Genomic DNA, 12,081 nt, shown 5'->3' with positions numbered 1-12,081 from the left:
TTTTTCTTACCCACCAGTTGTGTCCCAGGTACAGTCGTAATTCGTTGTTTGGGCCACACACTCTGTCCAATTAACGAATCTGAATCGCCTGTCTAATTTCCGTGATTGAAGCGAAATGTTTCGTTATTTTACTAAATGTTGGTATATAGTACGAATATTTCGTTAGTCGCACGAATTAATTTCCGTCGGGTTTAAGACAGACCGGACTAAGCCGCAAAACATAAAAAAATGAGCTAATGATAGCACTGGTTAAAGAATTTCTCCAGCTACATTCCACTTTTGCCAGATATAAAATATGAAACACTGAACAAAAATTATGGCGAAAAAACGACATGAAATCTTCAGATATGTTAACGAACTTGTTTTTGCAAACATCTTTACTAAAGACCAAAAGTCTCTATTTATGGCGCGCTTGAAGTTATAGACCGTCGTTTGTGAATGACCCCATAAAGATCCTTTTAACATAACTTCTGAAATATCTTGGAAAAAGCTGCAAAATGTGCTAGGAAGATATTCGTCTTGTCAAGATACGCATCTTTCGAGAAGAGATCATTGGTTTACCTCGTGCGACTTAGAAGTTATTGGGTAATTTTTGATAAAATTAGCGAAAGTTTCCGAAGTAATACCTTTTTTACGGGTAAAAACGGGCAGTCAGCTCTAGTTTCAATTAGAAGAATCAATCCTATAAAACTCAATGGATTTCACTTGTCTCTTGTTATCTTCAGAAGAGTTATAGATGATTCAAAAGTTTTTTTTTTAATTTTCAAAAAATGTCGAACTTCTTCGAAAATACTCAAGATAGGGAAAATTTACTTTTAATGAAAATAGTGTATTTTGACGCTTGAAGGAACTTCGTATGGCCTGTGTTAAGCTAAAGAAGACCAAGCACTCAAATAGTAATTGATACAAAAAAATGGTCCTTAAGTTTCTATGTTAGTACTAAGTTATCAAAATATCAATTTTCGCTTGAAAAATACTTGAAAAAATTATTACGTTCAGTTCCGTTTAGCTTAACGCAGGCCAAATAAAACTCATATGAATGATAATTGAAAAGATATTCACAGAAAATATTTTTGGATGTCATACAAATAGAACGAGCTATTACTTCTAAAGCTTTTAAAGAAGATACTTAGTGTGTTCAGGAAATATCTTCGCAAAAACAATCTACACCACTTTTCCAAAGACATTAGATCATTTCTATCACAGAATAAAAAATGATTTGGAAAATCTCCATTTTAGGAGGATTAATCACTTAAATCATAGCAGCAAATGACAGAACGAAAACACTATTAACGTAAACTCAGTCGTTTACGTCGAAAATAAACGAAATCAGCCAATGTTGTAATACAGATAGCTGTCCATTTTAATCACTTGAACCGTTTTACGGAGCATGCATACCCAACTTTTATTTAAAAACAACAAGCAGTAAAGTTGAAGATATTAAAGATGAAGACATTGTATCTTCAGCAAAGTTGTTGGCAAAAGTTTGCTTTGCCACCAAAACATAATCCTAATATATGTACTTGCAAGAAAGTTGATAAATATATCTCACTTTTATGGAGAATAATCATTAAAATCCATAGAACATATGAAAGGGCTTGTAATGTCCACAAATTCTTCCGAAGAAGCCCAAATTTAACGATTTAGGTGTAATTAATAGATCGTACGAACAATCACTGTGTAGTGGTGCGAAACCTGAATTTCAAATTATTAAATATACCACCATCAGCATTCATTTTCAAAGCCTTTCTCATCCATTCACTTTCAAGTGTCACGAAAAGTCGAACGAATGCCTTTAGAGCGAGTAAAGGCGCTATAACCTAGGCTCATTAGCCAGGACAAGGCTAAATACTTCTGTCTCATTCCATCCCAGGAATCTAGGACCAAAGGAGTGTCATTAACCCTCTTAACCAAGTCACTCCCAACGATATATCAAATTCTCATCAAATTGAAACGGTCGGTACGGTTGTCCACGTTTCTTCCTAATTCAAGGTTTGAAATAGTCCGATGATTAAATTTTTCATTAAATGAATAGTTTAATTGCCGTATTATTTTTAATCATCTTCACTTTGTACGCTGCACAGTTGGCTGGCAGTTGGCCAAAACATGACCTCGAACGCAGTAGGGCAGGTATTGAAATTCGTTCCTCTTCCAAATTCGCCCGAATACGTCAATATTTCGGATCTATGACTTTGGGTTTTGTGTGCATAAAATTGAAATATTTGAACACTTTAATTGCAAAATAGCTTTGATCTATCATACCCAATGTATGTATTGTCTTAACAATTCATCGAAACTCACTCCAAAGGGATTACAACTGCGACGACTGAAAGCTTGTGGTATTTTGCCAACCACTGAACTGGGCAGTCAATTTTAATGCCGAATAATGCGAAATAAGACGTACTGCTGCTACAAAAAAATATTGTCTACTACTGCCTCTGGTCCGTGAAAAACTGTCCGAGTTTACCGAAGCGAATGATTGAATGCGACAGGAATGGGTAATTTGATTTTGGTGTTTTTCCGGACGACGTGACAACCTGCCAGCGGGTTGGTTTGATTATCCTTATCCCCCGGGGAGGTTTCAATCACCGATCGTTCCAAAAGTACAGAAATCGACACGAAAATATTCGAGCTTATTTCGCTGAAATTTACGAATATTCGATAAAAATCGAAGGAATTACAATGCGTCTCCATTAGAATTATAAACGATGCCAAAACCGCAAATTACTCCATCATATAACAGCACAAAGATACCCCCCTGGGTTGGGTACACGATGGAAATCTTTGAAACAATTAGTGGTTCCAGCACCAGACAAAAGAATCGGTGTTACAAGTTGATGAGCTCTTTGCGGCGTTATTCATTGCCCGGATGAAGCCCCAGAAACGACCGACGACTGGCGATAAATCAATTTTCCAGTCTAGTCGATGGCGAATTGAATTTTCGATCTCTATTCCACGCCGCATGCTTCCCTACCCTATACCGGCGACAGGGTGCCATAGCGGTAGGGAACGAAATTGACTCTCGGAGTGATGTATGCGGATTTACCTGTTGAAGGTTTTTTTGTTGTTGTAAATCCGATCGCTCCTGGTAGAGCTTCCTGAGGGGAAAATAGATTTTCGAATTAATTTCCCCTCCCGGGCTTCGATGGTTGATTGGGGATTTTATGCATTTTCAAAACAAAACTTGAGCCCGACGGTGAGGACGGAAGGAGTCTGAGTTGGGTCGTCGTCACAGCGGGAGGAAGTTTGATCGATTTTCACGAGTAATTGTACCCGGATATTATCCTGGCAGTGAATGAAGGTAAGCCATCAACAATTCTCGATAAACATATGATTACGGCCTAAAAGCCAACTGTCAAAATCCACTTTGAATGAAAATTCCGGACGAACCGTTACTAGCCGAACACAGTTCACAACAGTTTATGAAAGAAAAAAATATTTTTCTTTCGGTTACTATAAACATCTCTGATTGGCGCGTAACGGTTTGTCCGGCATTTCCATTCAAAGTGGATTTTGACAGTTGGCTTTTAGGCCGTAATCATATGTTTGTCGAGAATTGCCCTTTCCTTCGGAGATAACCTTGAACGTGTTTGGTAACCGAGCTGGGTGTAAAAATGCGGAAGCAACCGCATAGTTAGCGCTTTTGTAAACCAATACTTCTCTCGGAGCTATAGGTAACTAATTAGTTTGTCGAATCGAAGAAAACAATCACGATCACGTTTGATTGCATAAGTTTTTGATCGAAGAAAACAATCACGCTCACTTTTGTTTGCGCTTTTTGTAGGCAAAAGTATTCGAATTTTGTTCCAGTGTTTACATTTTCGACTCGTTCTACTTTCAATAGAGTTATACGTCTAATTATTCCTCTTCATATTAAGTATACAACCAAAATTGATCTCATTATTGGCAAAAGGGGCGTATCTAGCCACAAATGAAAAGTAACTAACTAGTTATAGCAGTATAAACACCTTGAGTAAACCTCATTTCGTCCATAAAATGTCATCGAATTACTTCGAAACTAACGAAAATGTCATAACATTTACGTGACACTTCTCCAGATTCAAATACATCCTTCATTGCCTACTGTAGGTGATTTCAACGACACTTAAAAAAGCGACAACAAACGAGGGTAGAATACGGCGGGCCCCATCCATTTCAATGGCTCTGAATTTCAGTTTACTTGGATCATTTATAGCGGTAATAAATTAGACAGGGATGAAGGAGACCGACACCATGCACAATGCCTTACCCCTGAACTTCTTCATTCTCCGGCTTGCCAATAGTTAAACGATGGAATCGTGATACTTACGCATACATATTACATCGATAACAACTCAAACCACTGGTCGTATCAAAACTGCCTACCCTGCTTTATTAATGGGGTGAGATCAAGATGCGTAAATTCGGAAGGTACGTCTTGGAGGATTTTTCTTAACAGACCGAAATTTATGTTCTCTTTCCGCGCTGCGTTTTCACGTATTCCCTCGCTGAGAAATGGGGTTAACCAGCTTCCAAAAAACCGATATGTACATTGGTGCTAGGCATGTCAAGATTAGCTTTGAAAATATACGCCTATAACAGACTTCGTGTCCGCTTTCCCGAGCAAACGGAAAGTCCATAATACCTCCATGCTTATGGGGCTTGACATGGGTGTTTGAAATGGGTTCAACCCATGGAAACAACATTACCATGGTCCGGTAGGTCCCATATAAAACACCTTATGTTGGTGTTTTTATGGGTTATTGAGACCATTTTATGGTGCCTTGATGGTTGGGAATTTCGGCACGGACCATGTTTAAGGTCTTTTCAAGTGGCTGTGTGGTGTTTGAACCCATGAGTATTTGCTCGGGTTTCGCATACATTCCCGCAATGCATCTACCGCCCGTGTTTATTCTTCTTGGTTTAACGGTGGCAGTATACATATACCGTTATCAAATAGGGGTAAAGCGGGGAAAGTTGATACAGAAACGTTTTGGAAAGCCTTATTAATATTAGTCAAAGCCTACTTCAGTTTACAAATATGTGAAGATTGAGTTACGTCTAAAATGAAGACTAACATTACAATAAGCGCGTTCAATTTTGCTAGTCAATTAGACTGATTAGATACTTCAGTCAATTTTTGACCGGATCGGTTTTAGAATCGAACTGTTTAAAAAGACATTCTACTATTGCAATAGAATTCTTCAAATATAAATTCAGACCTCTAAAAGAACATACTCATACTTATAACATACTTATATAATTGAGGTAATGAGATTTACTTTAAATATACTTTTTACATCTAATCCGAAATTTCTGTTGTAGTTATGTTGCAAAGTTTTTCTTTCTTTTCCCCGATAATTAAAAACAAAAAAAAGTCTCAACATACCCCAATTCGCCCCTACAGAATCCGTCGCTCGGTATCGAACCTAGTCAGCACGGAAAATCGGTGAAATATTTTCACTGTCATTATGGTCGGCGTAAACATCATGCCCTTGTAGGATACTGCTGGAACATCGTCAGCAAAGTTGGCCGCTGTTGAATCGATGGCCAGGAAAGGGGGGTTAAACTTTTGCTAGACGATTCGTTTGGGTTGTCTAACAGAAATAAATTTTGATGCATTGTGTAAAGTACGAAAAAAATACGAAGGGGCCGGTCTCGACCGAGATTGGTTTGTCTCCAGTTATTAAAGTAAGTTAATGAATGAGGTTTAATACATACAATGATAAGATATCCAATAATGGTTATAAACATTTTATTGTTACTTATTTCGAAAATCCAGATTAGTACCATTGAAATATAAATTAAAGACGACATCAAATGTTTCGATAATCGAGAGTGGACTAACGTTTAACTTACGATCTCATGAAAAAATATAAATTGTTTTACCGTAAACCGGGGTGACTTTGATCATCGGAGTGACTTCGATCACTCGAAACTTTTTTCGTAGATCGCTTATTAAACCAGAATAGTCTACCGAATCATTTTAGTTTGAAATGATGTTTACTCTAAACTTATGAAATACTGGTTTGTTATAGTTTTTGAGTATTTTGTTCGGTTTTTGGGCACAAAAACTACAAAAAACCGAAATTTGACTTTACCTTATTTTTACGAAGCTTCATAAAGTGTCTATTTTTTATGAAACAAATAAATCTCAGATTTGAGCAAGAGTAATAAATTACAAGCGAGATTTTATTTTCCTTTAGAGTGGGATGTACCAAATTTACTTTTAAGAGTTTGTTTATTTTAAATACAATTTTTTCGTGAAACTAGTTGGCAATTATTTCAAATTTTTTTAAGCTAAAACTTGCAACTTTTTATTATTGTTCAATATCCCAACGTGTTAAAATGGATGAATCATTTTGTACATTGATAAAGCACTGAAATAAAACAATTTTTGCAGTTTTAAAGGTTTTCAGAATCTTTTATTCTAACAAATTATACGAATTTTGGTTACTCGAATTTTACAGTACATTCAATACTTTGTATAATACCAATTAACATCTATTTAACAATGAGTATCTTTCCAGAATTAGTTTAAACAAACATTTGAATGAAAAACATTGACATCAATAACTTAATGTGGGTGAACATGCAGGTTATCAAAGTCACCCCGGAATACGAAAACGGACATCAACTTGAAATCATTTTTGGAAAAATAGCTGTAAGCGGACAATTTTAGGTAAAACCATCCAATCTTGTTCTCCTTACATCAGTACATGGTTTAAAAATATTAAACTTGAAAAAAATGTGTTGCGTCTAAAAATATACAATGATTACTTCGAAAAGTGATCAATGTCACCCCGGTTTAGGTACTTCTTTCGTTTCCTCAAATCGCTCAGTCGGACTTAACTCCTACGTTTGAGTAAGCCGGGCAAACGAGTGGATCACAGGATTACTTGTGAGAGGCCACCGCTGCCGACGGCCACCTTATACGACTGATTGTTAGCGGTTTTGCGTCTCAGCCACCACCTTTCTTTCTGCATTATTCAATTCAATCGAGCTGCCAAATTTAACCATGCTCCAGAGCAGAGTTGTTTTCCAAATAACTTTTGCAGTGTCAGATTGTTACTAAAAGTTAAAAATTACGCTAAATGGTTCACAGCCTTAGTACTTTTCTGACAATAAACCATTCTGGTGACGTAACGGACTATTACATGTTTTGCGTTTATTGTTTAAATCATGTGATCCACGAAAAATTGCCTGCGCTCGTATCATTCTGAGAAACTTTTTAATTTAAAAAATGCAATAAGCAATCTAGTTTGCAAAAAAATAAATGAATACTTTCATTTTGCAATTTAATCACAGACTAACAGATACAATACTATGAGGAAAATCCTCAAAAAATATTGATCTGCTCATATTGTCAGAACACTAGCTCCACCTTTTAAACACGGTCCCAACCACTCAAGTTCAAGTGAGTTATCCCCCTGGCTCGGGAACAACTTTTCACTAGTAGTCTATCCCCCGTAAACTTGCGCATTGCCAATGGAGCCATAATCGCATAAGCGATCACAGTCCCAACTAAAGATGTGTTTAAAATGGCCGTTAAAGTGGGCGATAAATTGGTTTCGCGTGTTATGTCGGTTAGTCTGTGATGTACTGTACAAGAAAAAAATCGTGGAATTACTCATGTCCTTTGCATCTTGAATGCCATGGGTGCTTCTCTCATTATGAAAAGCACTGCATACTGCGGTAAATGACAGTCACTGAAAGGCGTCTACTTCCGCATAAATAAACATCATTCCAGAAATCTCAGGAACCATTTCTAAACTATTCATATAATACTCACCATATTGGGAATACTAATGATTAGGGGTGCCACCCCTCCGGGTTTGACCCGGAGACTCCGGTTTAGGGAGACGATCTCCGGGCCTTCGGGTTTTACATCAATTTCTCCGAGTCTAGAGACAATGAATAATTTTAACTTAATTTGTTTGTTTCAAACGAGTTCGTCTGGTGCTGTCATTAACATTTGACCAGAAAGAAAACCTTCGTGACTTTGTTGGAACCTCACCAGCGACTCTAATAATTAGGAACCGAATTTAAGGACATTATACATGCGAGCCACAACATAGCTTCTACGCCGCACACACCCCTCTCCCCTGCCTAACCATGTATCTGATATGAGCAAATATAAAAATGCGTTTTTTAATACACTAACCTTGCCGGTGTACCACGAAACTGCTACTTGAGGAAGCTAGAACATTTTCCTATACAATCAACCCGAGTTTTTGACGAAATTTCATCTATAGCTCTTATTTTGTGCGAAAATATCGACCCTCTTCACTTGGGGTTTCTTTTCGAAACACTTTTATTTTTCTTCTTCTCATTTTCAGAACACTTTTTCAAATGCACTTTAATCACACACTACTGAAAAAACAGCCGCGAAACTTTAATCGTTTACTAACTAAACTTCAAATTTTCTGCCAATGTGCAGATTACTGAAGGAAAATGTCCAAAAACTATCATTTGTGCGTTTGAATTTTCACTTCGAATTCCATTTTTTCTCAATGTAAACAAGCGCGTCGGTGCCTAGCAACAAGCGTGCGTTGCTGGCTTCCACATATCTTCACCTTAAGCCCAGCAAAATTCCAGAAGACATCGCAGTAGGCTTCCCAGACGTTGCCGCTTTCCTGCTTTTTTCGCTCTACTTCTCCTGATAGCCGGAGATTTTCAATGATCTGGAATAGGCTTCTATAGAAGCACGAGTGTACGTTGATACCAGATCTACCCGCTGAATTTAAAAGAGACAAGTATACACTCTTTCATTCTTTTTGTAACTCGTCCAGGTATCAATTTCCAAAATTGACCCATATTCACCGTGTAGTGCTTTGTTTTGGCAAAGTATAATGCACACTACTAGTCGAAGCTTTTCTCATTAATCTGTAATTTTCTCCTGATAGCCTTAGGGGGCAGTATTTCTTCGGCTTATCCTCCACAGCGAAAGTGGACGTTGCTTTTGGATTTTTTGTCGTTAGTCGGGGAGTTGAAATTTCATCGACAAAACGGCTTACAACGAAAGTTGTAAGTTTGTTCAAAGAATTCATAGAACAGAATTTTGAATATAATATCAGTTACATAGAAACCCCGAGCAAAAATGTATTTCAAAAAAAAATGGTAGGAAACGTTTTGTTTTGCGAATTTCAAGACACCTAATTACCAACGCGAAACTGGCTAAATGATATCATCGAAGGTTTTCGTTAACGTTACAAGTCCGTTCATCTGACAGTGCTTGTTCACTGATTTAACCACCTAAAAGACATATTTGTTGTAAGCTACAAATAAAAAAAATAATCATCAAAATGTGAAAAAAAAGTATTCTAGACCCGCGGTACAACATTTCAAAATTATGCTCAGATGAAAGAGGAGCATCTAAGCTTTCGATTAATGAGTAGTTTAGCGATACTGATTTTTTTGTCTAAATATTTTCTACCAGAGACACCGTGGCCTACAACGAACAACAGTAAGCCGAAAATAACACTGTTCAAGATATACTTTTTCATTGAGCCTTATGATTTAGACAACCTTGTTTTGGTATTTCTCTCGAAGTATTTTCAATTGGTATCCGGCGTGCAAAGGCATTTCCGACAAAAATGCGAATGGGACTGTTATATTTAATAAGCACGTCAGTTCATCCATCTTTGATGAGATATCCGTTTCCAATATCCTAAGATTTTTTGTTTATTAGGGCTTTAACCATAAGATTATTCGTCTGCTCTGCAGAACTATTCTCCGTTGCCCTATCTGTCATTCTACAACGATTTGCTAACTGGAAGTATTTAACACATAAGTTAAATACTTCTAGAAACGATAGCGTTTTTATATTTTTGTACCATTGTAAGAAAAAGACCATTCATCTATTCAACTTGCAAATGATCGATTACTGTTTCTTTTTCAAAGTATTCAAACTAGTACGCTAATGAAAATTTGCTTTGAATTAAAATCAAGTCCCAAAATATGAGTAATCTTTAGAACAAAAATACAGATTTGTATTATATACTAGAGTAAAATTTGGCGTAAAGTAGCCCCATTTTTAGATACAATGGACCAATTACCAAACAATCAACAATACAGGCAAAAAGTAAGAAAACAAATAATTGCATTACATTGCCAGGTTGATTTTACGTAATCTGTTTCCTCTTAAAATTTGATTGGTATATCAAAAGCCAAGAGAATTAAAGTTACAATGGTTTTTGCTTATATTTTATGTTTCAGTTTTATCGCCTGCTACGATTACTTGCAAGCATTCCAATTTTTATATTCGTTTTGAGCCAGCGAATAATACTATGTTTTGTTTTTGTCAAAATATTACCTTGAATTTAACCTAGCAGCTCAAACATCATTCTTTAATTTCGAAGTAAAGCAGCCCCCGATGACGGTATTCCAGTTTGTTTGAAAAAGTGTTGGCACCACTGGGCGGCAGTAATCATGACGAAAACACCACTATCAATTGACATACAAATTGATGCGTTGTTGTGTTAATATTTCTTACCTATAGTGAGGGCCGATTTCTATTAGCCCCTTGGTTTATTTTAGGCTGTTATAATGTAAGCATTGACTAAATAGGGACAGATTTTTTATGAACTGAAGCTGTTAAAATATTTTTCTTCAGACCCTAGACATAGCTTCCGTTCTGATTACTTAGTACAAATTTCTCTTAATGGGGTCTACAATATAACATTTGAAAAACATTTTTTTTTTTATTTTTGCATATTTTGAATCTTAAAATAGGAAATATAAGCTTAAGAAAGGATTAACTCGAATTTAGCTTGGTTCGTCTAGCGATCAAATCTGGTAAAAAATCTGATAAAATCGGAGGTAGACAAAATCGGGGGCTGATAACATCGGGTCTTCACTGTATTTGATTTCGAAATAAGCTTTTTATAGGTACTAAATAAAAAGCCATCCAGTCATCGCCCGAGTGTTACCCAAAGGTCCTTTTTAGTGAAGTCGAAATTGAACATGCCAGCGGCATTTTATCGACCTATACGCATTCGGCCAAATTTCGATTGTGACACCCTTTAGTCACAGTGGAATTATTTTTATTTAAAAAAAAAATATACGTGCTCATATTTTTATGGCACATATCGTAACTGTTCATTTGTGCTGGAAATTCGTCCTAACACATGAGTGAAGTCCAACATGAATTGTTGCAGTTCAATTGCAATTGCCAACAAACTCTCCGATATTCGACCAAGCTGTCGATAGCCTCTTCAACTATTTTCGATCCCCAGTGTTTTATTTTTATACCTATTCATAATCGTGAAAAAAACGCCACACGTCTGACGAATTCCAGACCGAGCTGCACACCATGTACCTACTCTGACGGAATCCTACAGGCAAACCATTGTTCGGTTATTGAACCCACCACAACAACTTACCGAGACGGCGCAGCTCTCGTCTCCTGCTGATGCCGCCACGACGTAATAGTGTACCGGCATCCCCGCCTCCTCTTCACTGTTATTACCCTTGTGCAGCAGCAGCAACAGCAACAGCAGTAGCAGTAGCACATTTCTTCAGATCACTCCAAATACCGGAGCGTGAGGTACCACATGGCTTTGCATCTTATCACCGACCGGTCGGATCGGATCCCCTTCAAAAACGGCATCCGTGTCCGGTGCACACCATGCCAGCAAGCGACGTAGAAACTTACTTTCATCAGAGAAAAATTGCAGCGATAAGGCGCTGCTCACGGGACAGGGAACCGGAGCCGGTCTCTGCCACAAGAAGGGGAGTAAAATTTAGAAGCAAAGTCATGATAAGTCTTTGGGGGATCGGTGCTCGTAAAAGTTGGTAAAATAATGAAAATGAGAAATTTCAGTTCAGGGATGGAGGAGGGTGGCGAAGGTGTTGAAATTATTCAAGTTCCGACAGCCTATGAAGGAAGGATTATTTGCCTATGGTAATAGATTCCAACGCACACACACACACACTGATGCTAGCTTACCGATCTGTTTGTTGTGCACTTCGCACATAACATAGGGGTGACAGTTGCTATAGGTTTAGTGCGGGAACGGTAGTTCCGCTGATTTTATCGTGTGTACACTCACTTTCTGAACGCGGGAGGTTGGTGTCAGATTTTAGGGTAAGGAAGCCGGA

General features: G+C 37.4%; 1 protein-coding gene across 1 annotated transcript in view; it reads right to left on the bottom strand.

Moving 5' to 3' along the window:
• The window catches only part of LOC131685554 (diacylglycerol lipase-alpha), a 112,899-nt gene extending 101,112 nt beyond the window's left edge, over positions 1-11,787 (bottom strand). Inside the window, 1 exon segment of the mRNA XM_058969365.1 lies at positions 11,364-11,787. Within this exon segment, the coding sequence (XP_058825348.1) occupies positions 11,364-11,423 (60 nt within the window). The 5' untranslated portion in view covers positions 11,424-11,787.
• Between the last annotated feature and the right edge of the window lie 294 nt (positions 11,788-12,081).

Source organism: Topomyia yanbarensis, chromosome 1, assembly GCF_030247195.1.
Source record: "Topomyia yanbarensis strain Yona2022 chromosome 1, ASM3024719v1, whole genome shotgun sequence".
NCBI lineage: Eukaryota > Metazoa > Arthropoda > Insecta > Diptera > Culicidae > Topomyia > Topomyia yanbarensis.
This window is presented reverse-complemented; position numbering and strand designations above follow the sequence as displayed.